Below are 14,347 nucleotides of genomic sequence, written 5' to 3'. Positions count from 1 at the left end.
GTGTTGTGTTACAGAATCACAGAACTGTAGGGGTTGGAAGGGACCTCTAGAGATCATCGAGTCCAACCCCCTGCCAAAGCAGGCTCCCTACACCATGTCACACAGGTAGGCATCCAGGTGGGTCTTGAATATCTCCAGAGAAGGAGACTCCACCACCTCCCTCGGCAGCCTGCTCCAGTGCTTCTAGTGCTCTTACACTAACTAAGGCATGGTAAATTTGCAGTTCACATCCTTAAGTCCCATTTGTGATGGTCATGTTATAACTGTGCTGTTCAAAGAGTCGAGATTTTGCTTCTCTTCCAATTGTCCATGTGAAAAAAAAAAAAAAAAAAAAATGGAGAAAAAGAAAGAAGAAAAGAAAGGAGGAAAGGAAAGGAGGAAAGAAAATATACACATGGAGGTGCAGTGAAGAAGTAATAGATAGTTAAAGGCAAGAGGTGAACACTAAACTTCACCAATGCCCAAGAGTGATATATAGAAGAGCTTGGAGATTTTTTTATTCAAGTATTTTCCTCTGTTGGAATACTAACAAGGATGAGCTCCACCCTTGTCCCAGGATCGTTATCAATTATATCAACCTCCCCTATTTACTCTTACCATACTCCCTTACTCATGCCTTTTTCTTGGTCACTGAATCACCATGTTTCTCATCTTTGTCTATGTGGCAATGAGGATGAAAAAAAAAATTATCACAGCTTAGGCTCTAACTAGGATTAGTTCTGTAAGGGTAAGTCAGCTTCAGTTTTTCAGAGCAGTATAAACACTTTCCTGTAAACACACACACAAGCTTCCCCATCCAAATCAGATTCACAGGGGCCATGCACTACATGATGCTGGAGATGAGGAAAGAAAATTATGTTGTTTTTGCCAAAAAGAGGGGCACACAACTGTGAAACAGTCTTTCTAAGCCCAGTGAAGCAAAGAAGATCCAGGCAAGAATTCTCTCCTTATGTGTGCAAAAACAAGGGGGAAAAAAAAAAAAAAGACAAACAACCAAAGGAAATACACTGCAAATAGAGAAGACTTTCTTTTGTAAATAAGCCAGAAGATGTTTACAGTTCTTAATCTGTAGTTACAGTGCTTTACCAACTGAGTTTTTTGAAGACAAGATGTCACAGCAATTCTTTAATGTCATATTTTGGTTACTCCGCAAATATTTATGTGCACATATCTGTTAAACTTCATTGATAATTTACTGGTATGAGGTCAGCAGACCTATTTATGTGCATAAGTGTTGAAGGATTACTGTCCTAAATTAAAAGCTCTCTGAGGATACAGTTCATCAAGATGCAAGTTTCAAAAGACAGAAAAGAAGAAACAACAAGGCTGACTATCTACATTACCAAGCCATGGTATTAGAAGACTGCTACTTTATTTAAATTCCATTCAAGAAATAAGATCAGACTCCTGCCTGTGTTTTGCAAATAGGGCTAAGTGAATTCAAAATCCCCTCACCTCTATTCTGAACCTTAGACTTTTTTTAATTGTCTTCCTCTTGCCCTGTCATGACAAATGATCTACCTCAAGGATTCAAGCTTTCATTTTCTGCTTGCTTCTCATTTTAAATTTTATCTCCATGATAAGGACCCTACACTTCTTGCTTCAGTTTCAATCAAAATACCACATCAACACACAATGATACAACTGAAGAGGATGCTTCTCTAAAGAGTACACAAGTTAAGGTATGAGAGACTCAATAACATTATAGGTAGCAGTTCTGAAAAGGACTCAAAGATGTAGCTGACTCCAACTGGAGTAGCTACTGAAACATCCTCAGGGCAGACTACATCAACTTGTCCAGGGCAGAAGAAAGTGTACGACAGATTCAAACAGATCCAAACACTGCAAATCCAACTCTAAGGTCAACAAGCTATCAAACTTCTTACTTTTTCCTCCTTAAAAATAGCAGGGATACTTTCAAAAGTACAGTAATAGAAATAATTGTCCTTTGGAAACTATTAATCCTTTACGAACAAACTAAAAAGAAAATCATGGCAGCATTCTCATGATGATGGGAATTCCAGCACCTTTTATTTATTTATTTATTTTCTGAGTGAGAAGTCAACAGGGCATTCTAATTTATTTAGCAACCTCCTGAGGCTTTTAAGCATATTCCCTTCTACTCACGTTTTTTTTTTTTTTTTCCTGATTTTATTTGTCTGTGCTATCTTCATCAGTACACATCACCACTAACAGAGGCAAAAATCTTCTTCTTTGAAGGGTCAGAACCTTTCAATTGAAGGCAAAATTGTGGTGGCGCACAGATCATTACTTTTAATACCTACATCCAAGCCACAGAGCTGTGGCTTTTCAGCTGCAGAAGTCACACAGCAGTGTGGCTTTTGAACCATGTAAAGATCTTGAGAGGATTTGGCAGGGCTTCAATTGACCAATCACAATTGAAAAAATATCTTGGGAACTGCATTTTCCCCAGCAAAGGAGACCCCCAGGCTCCTCAGGCTGTTCAGGCAGGACAGTTTTGTACTTCTTCCATCCAGTACAAATTATGCTCATGACTACAACACAACAGCGCACTTGGTACCAATACAGGGAATTGCAAGTCCCTCAAGAATGACTCCCCATTTCCTTCACGGGCAGCGTACAAGTCAGCAAAGACACAGTTACAGAAATGCTGCATTTGCCTCTTTTATTTCTGACCTTTAAAAGTGATGACTGCTCAAAGTATATGCAGAAAACTCTTCCAGCTGGAACAGCTGGAAAGCAAAATGTCAGTGCCAACCAAAGGACGTAACTGGAAGCCACAGACATCAGCCAGAACATCTTTCTTTGAGGTGTCACAGCAAGTGACAAGGGAATGGATTTCTTTTTTTAATTTTTTTTTTTTTTTTAAATAGTAGACTGTAAATTGAAGCAAATATGTTTTACCTGCTGCTGCCAACTGCAGTTGGGTACACTGCTGTGTCAGATGTACACTTTAGCCTCTGCTCCACTCAGAGCTTTTTATTTGCAGTAGCTTAAGGAAGGACTAAGAATTAGGGCACAATTTGGGCATATGGAAGTGTCCGCTGTGAAAGAGAAATGGGGCCTTTATTGCTCTGTTCCTTGTGATGTTGGAGGTGCAAGAGAGGGATGCTCTTGCAAAAAGAGTTAAGTAGGAGGAAAAAAAAAAAAGGAAAAAGTCTCTGAAGAATGCAAGTATTCATCTCATCCAGAGTCTCTCCTCTGGTTTTAGAAGAGTTCTGAAGCTGTAACTTTAGAAGGGCTCATCCCATCTGCTTTATCAGAGGCCTGCAGCGGCAATCTGCCTTCAAGCAATCAGTTTGTAACAAATTCACATTCAGAAGAGCAGTACACATGCAGAACCTTTGGGCAGAATTGCCATTACCATAAATCCACCATTGGCAGAAGCATATATATCGACAACTAAACATCTCCAAGATGTCACATGCAGACCACACTGCCTATCACTACAGCCACTGTGACCAGAGCATAATTTCAAAACAATTTAGAAAAGTTTAAATACAACAGAAACGTGATTGCTACTCAAACTTTTAGATAATTCAGAAGGGGAAAAAAAGCCCTTTGAATGAAAAAAACATTCTGGAATATTTTTACATCTAATTTTCACATATTCCTGCTACCGAAAACTTTGCACGGCAGCTTCAAGTTTCCAAAAAATCACTTGACCTGTACTTTAACAGATAAAGAGGTTTCACGTGGTGTGGGTAAGAATTCATTTCACTGCAAGAATACTGATGCACTTATGGGCTGAGAAAGCCAGCACACATTTGACGGTCTGTGTGGCTCCATCATATGGTACTGACTGAACATATGATGAGCATCACAAATCCATTAATAGTAATTCCAGCAGGCACATAACTGAGACTGGGTGAAGCCAAATAGGCGCTGCCCAGTCATCTGTAATGTGGCTCTGCTTTTGCATAGGAAGGGAGTGTCATGCAAACTTCTGCAAATGCCATCTGGCTTCTGCATTACGACCACAAACAGCACTCGTAATTCTCTCCTTACAACATGTATTAACAAATCCAGAAAGTTAAAGCAGCCAGGATCGCTGTCATAATGGTGTTTCTCCTGGCAGCGAGGTCTTTAGTAAGAAAGAACAGGATGGGTGTGTGGGGAATCGTGAGAGATGAAGTGGGGGGAAGGAGAGGAATTTGCCTCCACTCCCCTCCCCCCCCACTTCCTCCCCCCCCAAAAAAAAGATTGGTTAAATAAGCAAAGATTAGAATTTGAGATTGAAATTCACCAATTACGTTAACTTTAACATAGCACTCAAGCACCAAAGCATTCTCCACCTTACAAACTTAACCACAAGACACCAAGATGACTAAGGCTAAAGCGGGAAACGATGGCAGCTGTGAGATCTGTAAATTATACTTACACTAATAATTCCTACAAACAATCCTTTTGAAAACAAATAGGACAAGAATACCCAAATCACATGGGAGAACATGGAATCTGCAATGCCAAGATCTGTACAGGCCAAAAACAATTAGAAACACCGGTTCCTAAACTCCTGTCTTAACCATGTCATGAAGCATCTCAAAGACTCCAGTATGCACCTTAATCTTTAAGTATAACAACAGCAACTACAAGAGAACACTGAAGCCCATCTGACAGACTGGGAAAGAGAAATGGAAGTGTTCCACGGTCACAAATGCTGTCATCTGTTACTTACAGCTATTTTTGGGAAAAAAAAAAAAAAGTTGGTGGGATACTGCACAGTATCTGTCTCATTACCTCCAAAGTTTGCTTCTGTATGAATGGAAGAATAACACAGCAAAAAACAAAACAAAACAAACAAAAACCCAACACACAAAACTACCAAACCAGTTCATATCAGTATTCTGAGGACTCATGCTTACCATGATTCTGAAATAAACCAAAAATGATACATCAAACTCAAGACAGAAAAAAAAACCCCAACCCTGTACCTTGATTTTGTTTTATGAGGCACTTAAATTCAATTAGTAATACCCATTAAACCACTGTTCATGTGGTCAGTGCTGATTTGTATTAAAATGACACACTAAACTTTTGATATTTAAGATAGAAAGCCATGGAATCATTCTTTTTAAGCTGCACTTGGGCTTTGCGATCACAACTTCTTTAATCTTAATTTGTAAATTAACTACCACATACTTTGCTAATGACCCCTGTCTTGCATGGCGCAGGAAGATTATGAGTATATACACTACTTTTATATATTTGTTTGTGTGTATATATGTGTGTGTGTGTGCATATGTATATACATAGAAACAAAAAGCCAAGCTAAAGATTGCTGCAAATGTATGATCCAGGTTTCATCAGTTTCATCAGTTGTCAACTGAATGAAAGCAATCTGCTTCTGAATCTGCTCATGTCTCTCACTAATCAATGCAATTATTACAGCCTCCTGTCTCTCAGCATCACTGCTACCAAATTTCCTGGTAATAACTAGATGAATAAAAGTAGAATAGATGAAAAGATGAGAAAAGTGTCACACTTGTGGAATGCTCTTCTACTGACAAAAGCCACCGTGAGATCTCACTATTTCACCATGATAACACTATTTAATAGTAATTCATAAAACACTTTATGTCAATAGTAATTTCCCCTCTACTCTTGGCCTCGCAAAGGCCGAATTTCTCTATCATCTCCTTTTAAAAGAGAGAAGATTATCACAGTCAGAGAAACACTGTAAAACTAACCCTGTAGAACCCAGAAAAGGGAAAGAAAGAAGCATTGGATTTTCTCAGATGGGTCCTATGAGGACCTTAACAGCAACACATGAAAAATCCCAAGTTCAACATACACCTGTTCTTTCTACTATACATTTTTCAAAGGAATGTCCAAGTACATGGAACCTTGCATACCATACCTTTTCAAATTTCATCAGCAGCTCACGTAAGCTGAAGTTCAGGCCAATCATGATCAAATGTCCGTCGAAGCCTACATTTTCCTGGCAGGTCTTCCAAGCCGCATCTATCGCCTTCAGAAAGTCTCTCTCTTTTTCAGACTATACTGTCCCAAACCTCTCTGGAAGCTGCTGTATGTCTCCCTCCCTCAGGCTACACTTCCCTTGGGGAAGTTCACACAGCAACATGGTAGGAGTCCCCTGGTCCCCACTCCTTCCCAGGGGCTGGGTAAGTAAGTGTGAGCCAGGCGATGCTCCTTTTGAGGTCAGCCTGGCCCCATGGGACTGAGGGGATGGATATGCTCGTCACTGCACCAGGCCAGGACTGTCTTCAGCTCAGAAATGGCATGTGAGCTCCAAAGACTTTCTTGAAGTCCACAAGCTCGACGTTTGCTCTCAGGCAGCCTGAACAAGAGAAGCTGTGCTTTGCTGGTGAGTACAGGGAGGAGGATCAATTACTTCCATGTTGCTCCACTCATGAAAAAAAGATCCCCAGAGAAACTTCTGCTTATAGGAAGCACCAACAGCCGGCTCTTCATAGGAGAACTGAGATGAGGCACACTTCAGCCCAGGACCTGGCAGGAGGCCACTTCTCAATCTGCCTTCCTTGCAGCTAACTCCCAGCAAGATACTGTGATGGTGATGGCCACACCACCACTAAGCTTCCACCACTGACCTGCTCTTCTTTGCCAGGGGAATGCTGCACTGCAGAACAGCTAAGACCCATTAAAAAAAACCGCTTAAAAGTCACATCCTTCATGTCATCAAAAAAAAACAAAACAAATCATCTCCAGCAAGGGATCACACTGAAACCCCCAAAGCCTTCACTGGGGAACTCCTCCTTTGGTCCTGGTGGCTCTGGCAGCCGTGCAGTGATCTATTTCCAGGGTTTGTTTATTATTTTAATCAGCATCCTCCCTTCCACCAGCCCTGGTGCTGCTCACAGCCAAGCACACTCCCTCTTCCCGGAGGTCTCCCTGCTGCAAAGCCACCTCTGCAATGCCCTGGACCACAAATCCTCATGCACCTCTCCTCTCTCGCCCCTCTCCCTTCCTGTCAAAGGGAAGACTGCCTATTTTGTCGCTAAACAGACTGTAAAAGTTGTAAAAGCAACCGGCCCTCCAGAAAGCCTCTAACAGCTCCCTCATTACCCAAGACTCACCATATGCAGATTGTTTTTGTATGAGGCCTTTGCTGGCCTTTCAGTGGGAAACCTGACACCTGGAGGCTGGCTACTAGGAAATCTCTCCGTTTTAAAGCATTCCCACTCCAAACAGCGTGTGTGCATGAGAAAGCCTATTTAAACTACTAATGTTTTCCGTACAACCACACATTACTCAACTGCCAGGGAGAAAAAAAAAAGGAAAAAAAAAAAAGCTTCAGCAATAGTTGCCAGCAAGTCAGAAAATCTGCTGTTAGAAGCAACCCAACCAACCCTTTGCAAAATGTGCTACAAGTGTTATTCCTATGACCAAATGGGAATCATGTGCTACTTTTACTTTCTTTTTAATTCGCTGAACTGTCGTTTGAAGTGCCGGTAAAGTCACTAATGATAAAATTGTCTTTAAAATTATTCTCATCGAGAGGATTATACTGATCTAGTTAGTATGGTCAGGGTTTTAAGATTTAAACTTGTGAAAGTTTGCTGGCAGAGGCAGGATTTTCATTTCTCTTGTCCTTTGCAGCATGCCCGTATGATTCGCATGGGCACATTTTGCAAACCACAGAAGTGCTTGCAAAATAAACAGAGAGGAGTTTCCCGAATGAAGAACACAGAACTAGAATCCTGCTGCCTTGCTGATTGGTGAAGTCAAGCTGTCTAAATGCATTCCTCTGCTCATGCAAGGAAAAATCCCAATTATGAATGCAGCAGTAGTTAATTTTGCAACAGTTGCAGATTTTATTCGACCCATATATTGCTTAATCTCCTACAAGTTCTCATTTGCACACCTACTACCAGCATTTGTTACACACTTATTCACCTATATTTTCCCCAGAACTTCACAACCCGTGACTAAGAAAAGCTAGTATGCTATGGAGCTGCAGTTTCTGATTTACCTTTCTCTGTTCTGTACTTCCCATAAAAAACTACATATTAAGCCTCAGAAGAATTAAAAATCCTTTCTAAAGGCAAGAATATTTTATTCAATTTAACATCTGTTAAAGACTTATTCCAATCTACACAAATTCATCACACAACAAACCCAAAACAAAACCTACAGCCCCTAAGTGATTAACGATCTTGCAGGGCTGGGAACTGCCTAGTTTACCCAAAGTTCATGCGTTAATGATGGCAGCAACTAAGCAGCTGCAGCCCTGTGCTAGCAGGAACCAACAGATATGGTGCCTGAACTGAAAGTTCCTAGCCACTGGCCATGTATCTGGGGAAGCACACAATAGTGCAGTTTTACCTCCGTTAGTGGGTAAGGTCACTCAGTCTTCTCACTCCTATCACACTAATTAGCAGTGATGAAAATACATCAATAGGAAATATTTTTAAATTAAAATAAGCATAGTACTCTGCCCAGATCCCCAAACATTGATTGTCTTGGGTATTTTCTTTCCCATAATACATTTTCCACACCCTGCTGAATCATGCACTGTTTATACATTTGATATATTGATGCAGGTGATCATGTACTTGGGAACATTTTATTACATTTTGATATTAAACTAGTTTGGTGCATTTTCTCTAAAATCTGAACTAACAACATAAAATGGGTAGTAATATGAGCAGCTAATTGTACTTCCTATCCATCAGTAATGCTACTAATGGCAGCCTGCAAAAGGCAAGGACCATCAACTGAAAAGTACTTTTATCCTTATTACTAAAAGCACAGCAGATATGGAGGTACAATCATGTGATTGCTGAAAACTTTTTTTTAATGATTTCTGCTCTGAACTGCATGTCCAGCAGATCCAGGTTTAAGAGCTTCCTCGTTTACCAAGTACTAATGAAGAATTGATAAGACCAGTAGTAGGACGGTACATCTAAAAACTCAGTACAGCAAAGAATCTTTTTGTAACAAATCCTATTCTTTATCATACACAAATCCAGTAGTAACTGAATGCTAGGGAACTGCAAACATGAATGATGAGAGTCAATGAAACCAACACTGGTTAAGAAAAAAACTTACTCTGCTGCTTCTGGATGGAAAAAAGTTAAATATATCTGATCAACTTTGACATGGTCTGAAGCTCTTAGAAATCTGAAGCTGAATTTCAGAAAGGATAAAAGTAAGACAGATAGTCTTTCTACAAAACATTACTTACGTGCAAAGACCCCTTAAAAATTTGCTTCGTACTTAAGATATGGTGGAAATAAGAAGAAAACTGTCATACTAAGCATGATTTCACAAAGGACAAGAAACAAGTGGTGCTGTTTTTTTTCCTAGAAGAAAACTTCAAAAACCAACAGGAACAAAAATGTTAAGCGTGAATGATACAGGCTGTATATACACTGAACATACATATATTTTATATAACCCACAACAACGAAAAGATTGAAAGAACAGTGTCCCTTTTTGTAAGATTTAGATGTGAATGATGCAGGGGTCAATAGGTGGTTACAACAAATCAATATACTCCTGTTTCTCTTGAGAGATGCACCTCTGGGCAGGAACACAAAACATTCACTTGTTCAAAAGCACTGTGGTTTTTTCATCAGTCTTACAAAATGCATGCCATTAACTTGACCAGAAATGGAAGGAGAGCTGTCTCCTCCCTTCTGCAGGGGATCAGCATTTATGTTGCAGAACTAACAGGCAGCTCAAACAAGTTCTTCCCTACACAGAAGCTCGCTATCAGCAAAGCCCAACGCATGAGTTTCTACGAAGGGCTCTTCCAGCACTGACCTGCTGCTAACCTCTGCCAGAAGGCAGATGCTCCAGTGATACAGCACCCCAAGGACCAAGATTTGCCATGACAGATGGACAAACTGAGCTGCTACTGTAAGGAAGTAGTAGCACCATATAAGTCACATAAACACAACTTCTCAAATTTCCTCTTAATTGAGATATCTATTACAGTGGTGATTGCAATGCTGATTATGAATTACGTGAAAGGGTTTGGAGCACAAAGGTGAAGCACTGCACTCTTTCCTTAAAGAGTAAAGGGAATCAGTTTGCCACAGAAAAGCATTTTTAGAGTGGCAAGGCCTGTGCAATATTCACAGTATTCGGGGACAGTCTCATAATAGGTAAGCACAGAAAGGAGGTGGCCTTCCTTAAAATAAGAGGCATGAGACAGGACATTAAAACTCAAGAATGAAACGTATTAAAATCCCAGGTATGATACACTGCCATGGAAGGGTAGTAAAGGTGGTGATTTTTCTCCTCTTATTTTTGACTTGTTTGGATGATACATGGCTTTCAGCTTTATGAACTACCAATGATTTTCTAACTTTTTGGAACTAAATATGAATCGCCTGTGTATTCTTTGCACTTCTCAGAGACACTCATCACTAAAAGCAGAATATTGGAAATGTACTCAGACACACTGAAATATCTCATACTTGGGCTATATCTGAAAGAGATCAGATGCTAAAGGGAAACATGCAGGGAACTACCGCTAAAGCATCCCAGGCACAGAGCCATTGCAAAATTCACTGTAGAAGAGACTGAAACTTGAATCCCACTGAGAGGATTGATAAAGGTTTTAATTCTGATCCTGACTGACAAAATGAGGGAAGAAGCAAGAAGTATGGAGGAAGACTGGCTTTCAAGCCAGGCAGGGATTTCATCATCAGGTTGTTCCTTTCTAAGTATTACTTGTGACTGAAAAAAATGTTCCTGTTGATTGATAAACTGTAAAGAAGTTCAAAGAGTCTTCTTCTAAGACTGCCAGCTGCCTGTCCTCCTGGTTTTCCCTCTTCAGGTGTAATACCTGTACTTGCTTGCAATAATTACACCAGATAGAATTGAAAATAGATAGTCATTTAAATAAAGATCATCTAAACCACATATTTCAGTCTTTACCCAACTTCTTCTCTTCAATGGCATTAGACTCGAGTACCTAACCAGAATACAGTGCTATTACTGCTACATGGCATAAATTGTCATTTTGCCACAATGCGAGGATAAGCAACTAAGCAAAAAACATTTCATAAGTCTGAATATATATAATTTTATTCTCTACCTTATCCTACACTCTCAGTCAACTGCGCGACTTTATATTGCAGGAAGATGTGTCACCTGGATTGAGGGCGAGTTTTGTTTTTTAAAGCCAAAGATAACTGGACCATCTCCACTCCCTGCAAACTCCAAACTCAGACATTAATATTTGCTTTATCTGTTATCTTTTGTACCATTAACATTTAATTCTGTACTTGGATACTGGCCAGCCAATTGCTGCATAAAAAACAAATGCATTTTAAATTCCTAGCATAACCATTACAATAATCTTCTGCATTTAAAGAATACAAAATAAGTAATTTGTGTTACTTGAACTTCTGACTTTGAAGTCAGCATATCTATAATGTATTTATAGATAAATATGCTTTTATCAACTTTAATATGCTACAGCCATAAAAAAGTAAAAATATGTCCATACTACCACTGATGCTTAAAGACTTCACCTCCGATACTTCTTATACATGGAATGAAGTGGTAAGAAATCACCTTCCCCCTGCACAGGGCAACTAAGGAAAATAGTTTATTGTGGCTTTTAAAAGTCACAGCAAATTCTTTTTGCCACTCAGCTGTCCGCCCCTTCATACCCAGCAGGCATTATGATTTTTAAATTTATAATTGCCTCCAGGCATCCAAGCTCCACAGCATATTTCTCCTTATACCTATGACAGTTCTGCTGTAAAGGAAGCATAACTGAGACCAGTATGCTTACACCTGCTGGATTTCTCCTTTTTGAACATTATCCTATTAAGCACATTTGGCACATCTTTTCCCTGGAGTAAGCTCCCAGTGACTGCTCTGGCAGTCAACTCTCATCATTTTGACTTTGTCCTGAAAAGAACTTGGATGTAATAATGACTTTGCATAGCTATCAAGGAGTACAGATAAATACAGTTAAAAACCTAAGATGAGACAATTGAAATAGCAGGCATTTTCAAGCAACTAACTTGACTGTATTCAACCCCCTAGCATGTATCAAAGCCTGAGTTTACTTTTTATTCTAGCCTTTACATACATATGGTAGGTGGATGAACATTTTTCTCCACATTTATTTCAGAAGAATCCCCTTTCAATATCAAGCCCTATGAAGAATAAGTAACTCATTTGGTTACTACCGAAGTCAGTAATAGCTTCACTGATGAGGAAAATAGTTAAGCTTAATTTCATTAATCAAGCAGACATCAAGCAATTAGGACACAGAACTCCAGCATCATCATGGGCCAGAAAATCAAATAAGCACTACCAACCCATAATTAGTCACTTAAAAAAAAAAAAAAAAAAAAAAGAAGAAGAAGAAGAAAGAAAAAAACACCAAAACCAAAACCTTTGAATCTCCCAGGCAACTTTGTTTCATTCCTTCTGCAAAAAGCTCTTTGGCAACAGCAAAAAATGTTGCTCTCATTCCAAACTGCTCCTGCTGTTGGATTTGCCTTTATGCTTTAGAGCATACTGCAGCATTAAGCTCTACAGACAATATGTAAAATCACTTCCAATACACGCACAAGATAGAAGAGATTATGAGAAATACACACCTTGAAATTTCTAGGAAATTCATGTTCCAACTCTGGTCAGAAAAGCTCATGAACATGAAGGAGATCTTACAGCTTCAACATGCCCATAACAAATACCCTTAATAAACTGCACGACATGCTCCAGTTCAGTTATTACCTCTTGATCTTTTATTTTTTTACCCATCTCCTCACCATCAGCTTTTCAACGATAGGTTAGAAAGGTGAGAAAACAGAATATAGCACTAATAATAGGCTCTGTTTGTAAAGAATTAGAAGATGGATGAGACTCATAGGTTTATTAACTTCACCGCAAATAGTCATAAGTATGTATAATAGAGCCAATTTAAGACAATCACTGACGATGAAGTGAATGTGTTGAAATTAGTTGGTAAGCAGAAAGCAAGATAGTTCTTACAACTGTTAGACAAGGCAAACTACATGCACTACCTTTTTTTTTTTTAATGACTTATTTAATGCAACTAACAGCCAGATGAAGTAAACATGACTACATTTTTCCTGTTCAGCAGCCTTCAAGCAGAACTTCAATTACTTTATGCACTAGGAGGAGAAAAATTAGATGATTGGGAGTGACTGGGCTTTCTGTTTCTGAATTGTTTTAATATTTGGATTGTTCCTACTTAGATTGTCTGTTTTATGATAAAAAACACTTTTGATTCTAAATGAAAATAAGTTTACAGAGCAGCTATAAAGCACTACAGCCATAAACTGAAAGCACAGACAAGCCTCACACAGACAAAGTCCTTAAAATTTAAGTACAGTACATGTGACTTCACTTGTCAGAAGACATCAAGGAAGCGAGACAGTGTATGTTTTATTATTGCTGGATTTTAAATCTTATCCCCACACTGATGCTTCTACAAGTGTTATCTAAGGGCTTTCCAAGGAATATCGTATGCTCTTAAGCACTAAGCACTGGACAATTGAAAGCAGTCTTTCATGTCACTTTACTTTATATACATTGGGGATTTTTTGCATTTTGTTCCCTCATTATTGTTTGTATTTTAAACCTGCTCAATAATTCGATTTCTGAAGATCATTTTCAGCATTTACCAAAGTAAGAAATAAACATAAAGCCACACTAAGAAGCATCAATTTAAATGCAACTTCCAAAACCACAGCATTAAACCACTCCTTTCCAGTTTCTTTCAAGTTTCTGTAGCAAAATCATGTTTACCTCAAGGGTTAAATCCCTCCCATTTGTTTTTAGCTTTCTGAATATTGCACAGACCTTCAGTCTCCACCCCCCCACCAGCACATGAAGGTTTTAGTGGCCAGACTCCAGTGAAGAGATACCTCCCTCACTGCCCAGCAGGGTTACAGACACAACCAAAACCACCCCAGAGCCTGCAATATTGATTAATGCCTGGTTTAAAACTAAGTTTTCTCTCAGTTAACTTATTCCATTAACCACAATCAGTTTAATGGACTCATTTTCATGGGCAAAGCCCAGAAAAGCAGCTAAGTGCCAAAGATAAGGTCTGTAACATCTGTAGACTTCATCCTTCTGAAGACAGGACACCTCACCCCCTTACCCAAAACTGTCTCTCCTCCTCTGCATTGCTAGGATTAGATTAGCTGTGTTCCAGGAAATCTCAAACCCATTTTCAGGATGTGGGAGAACTACAGTGAACACTGTCAGTGGGTTTTCACACTCAACAAGTTGTTGGCAGTAATTAATGTTTCAAAGGATACGCTGACAAAAGGCTTAAGAAGTGGAGCAAATCATGTTATTTGGTAGAAGAGAGAAGGAACAAAGGGAACAGGAAACCTGTGATCATTTTCTTGTATATGCTCAAAATCAAAGTGAT

At 39.3% G+C, this 14,347-nt stretch overlaps 1 protein-coding gene across 11 annotated transcripts in view; it reads right to left on the bottom strand.

Annotated features, from left to right (window-relative positions):
• Positions 1-14,347, bottom strand: part of UTRN (utrophin) — a 331,818-nt gene that overhangs the window by 114,448 nt on the left and 203,023 nt on the right. Inside the window, exon 1 of one of the 11 annotated variants that reach the window (XM_015858089.2) lies at positions 5,843-5,979. The exons of 9 other annotated variants lie outside the window; for them this stretch is intronic. In XM_015858089.2, coding sequence (XP_015713575.1) covers positions 5,843-5,893 — 51 coding nt within the window. In that variant the 5' untranslated portion in view covers positions 5,894-5,979. Of the gene's footprint in view, positions 1-5,842; positions 5,980-14,347 lie in introns of those variants that run through there. One more of the 11 variants, XM_015858088.2, reaches the window with a different exon arrangement.

Source organism: Coturnix japonica, chromosome 3 (genome assembly GCF_001577835.2).
Source record: "Coturnix japonica isolate 7356 chromosome 3, Coturnix japonica 2.1, whole genome shotgun sequence".
In the NCBI taxonomy this organism is placed as follows: domain Eukaryota; kingdom Metazoa; phylum Chordata; class Aves; order Galliformes; family Phasianidae; genus Coturnix; species Coturnix japonica.
Note: the sequence above shows the minus strand (reverse complement) of the source record. Positions and strands in the feature narration are given on the sequence as shown.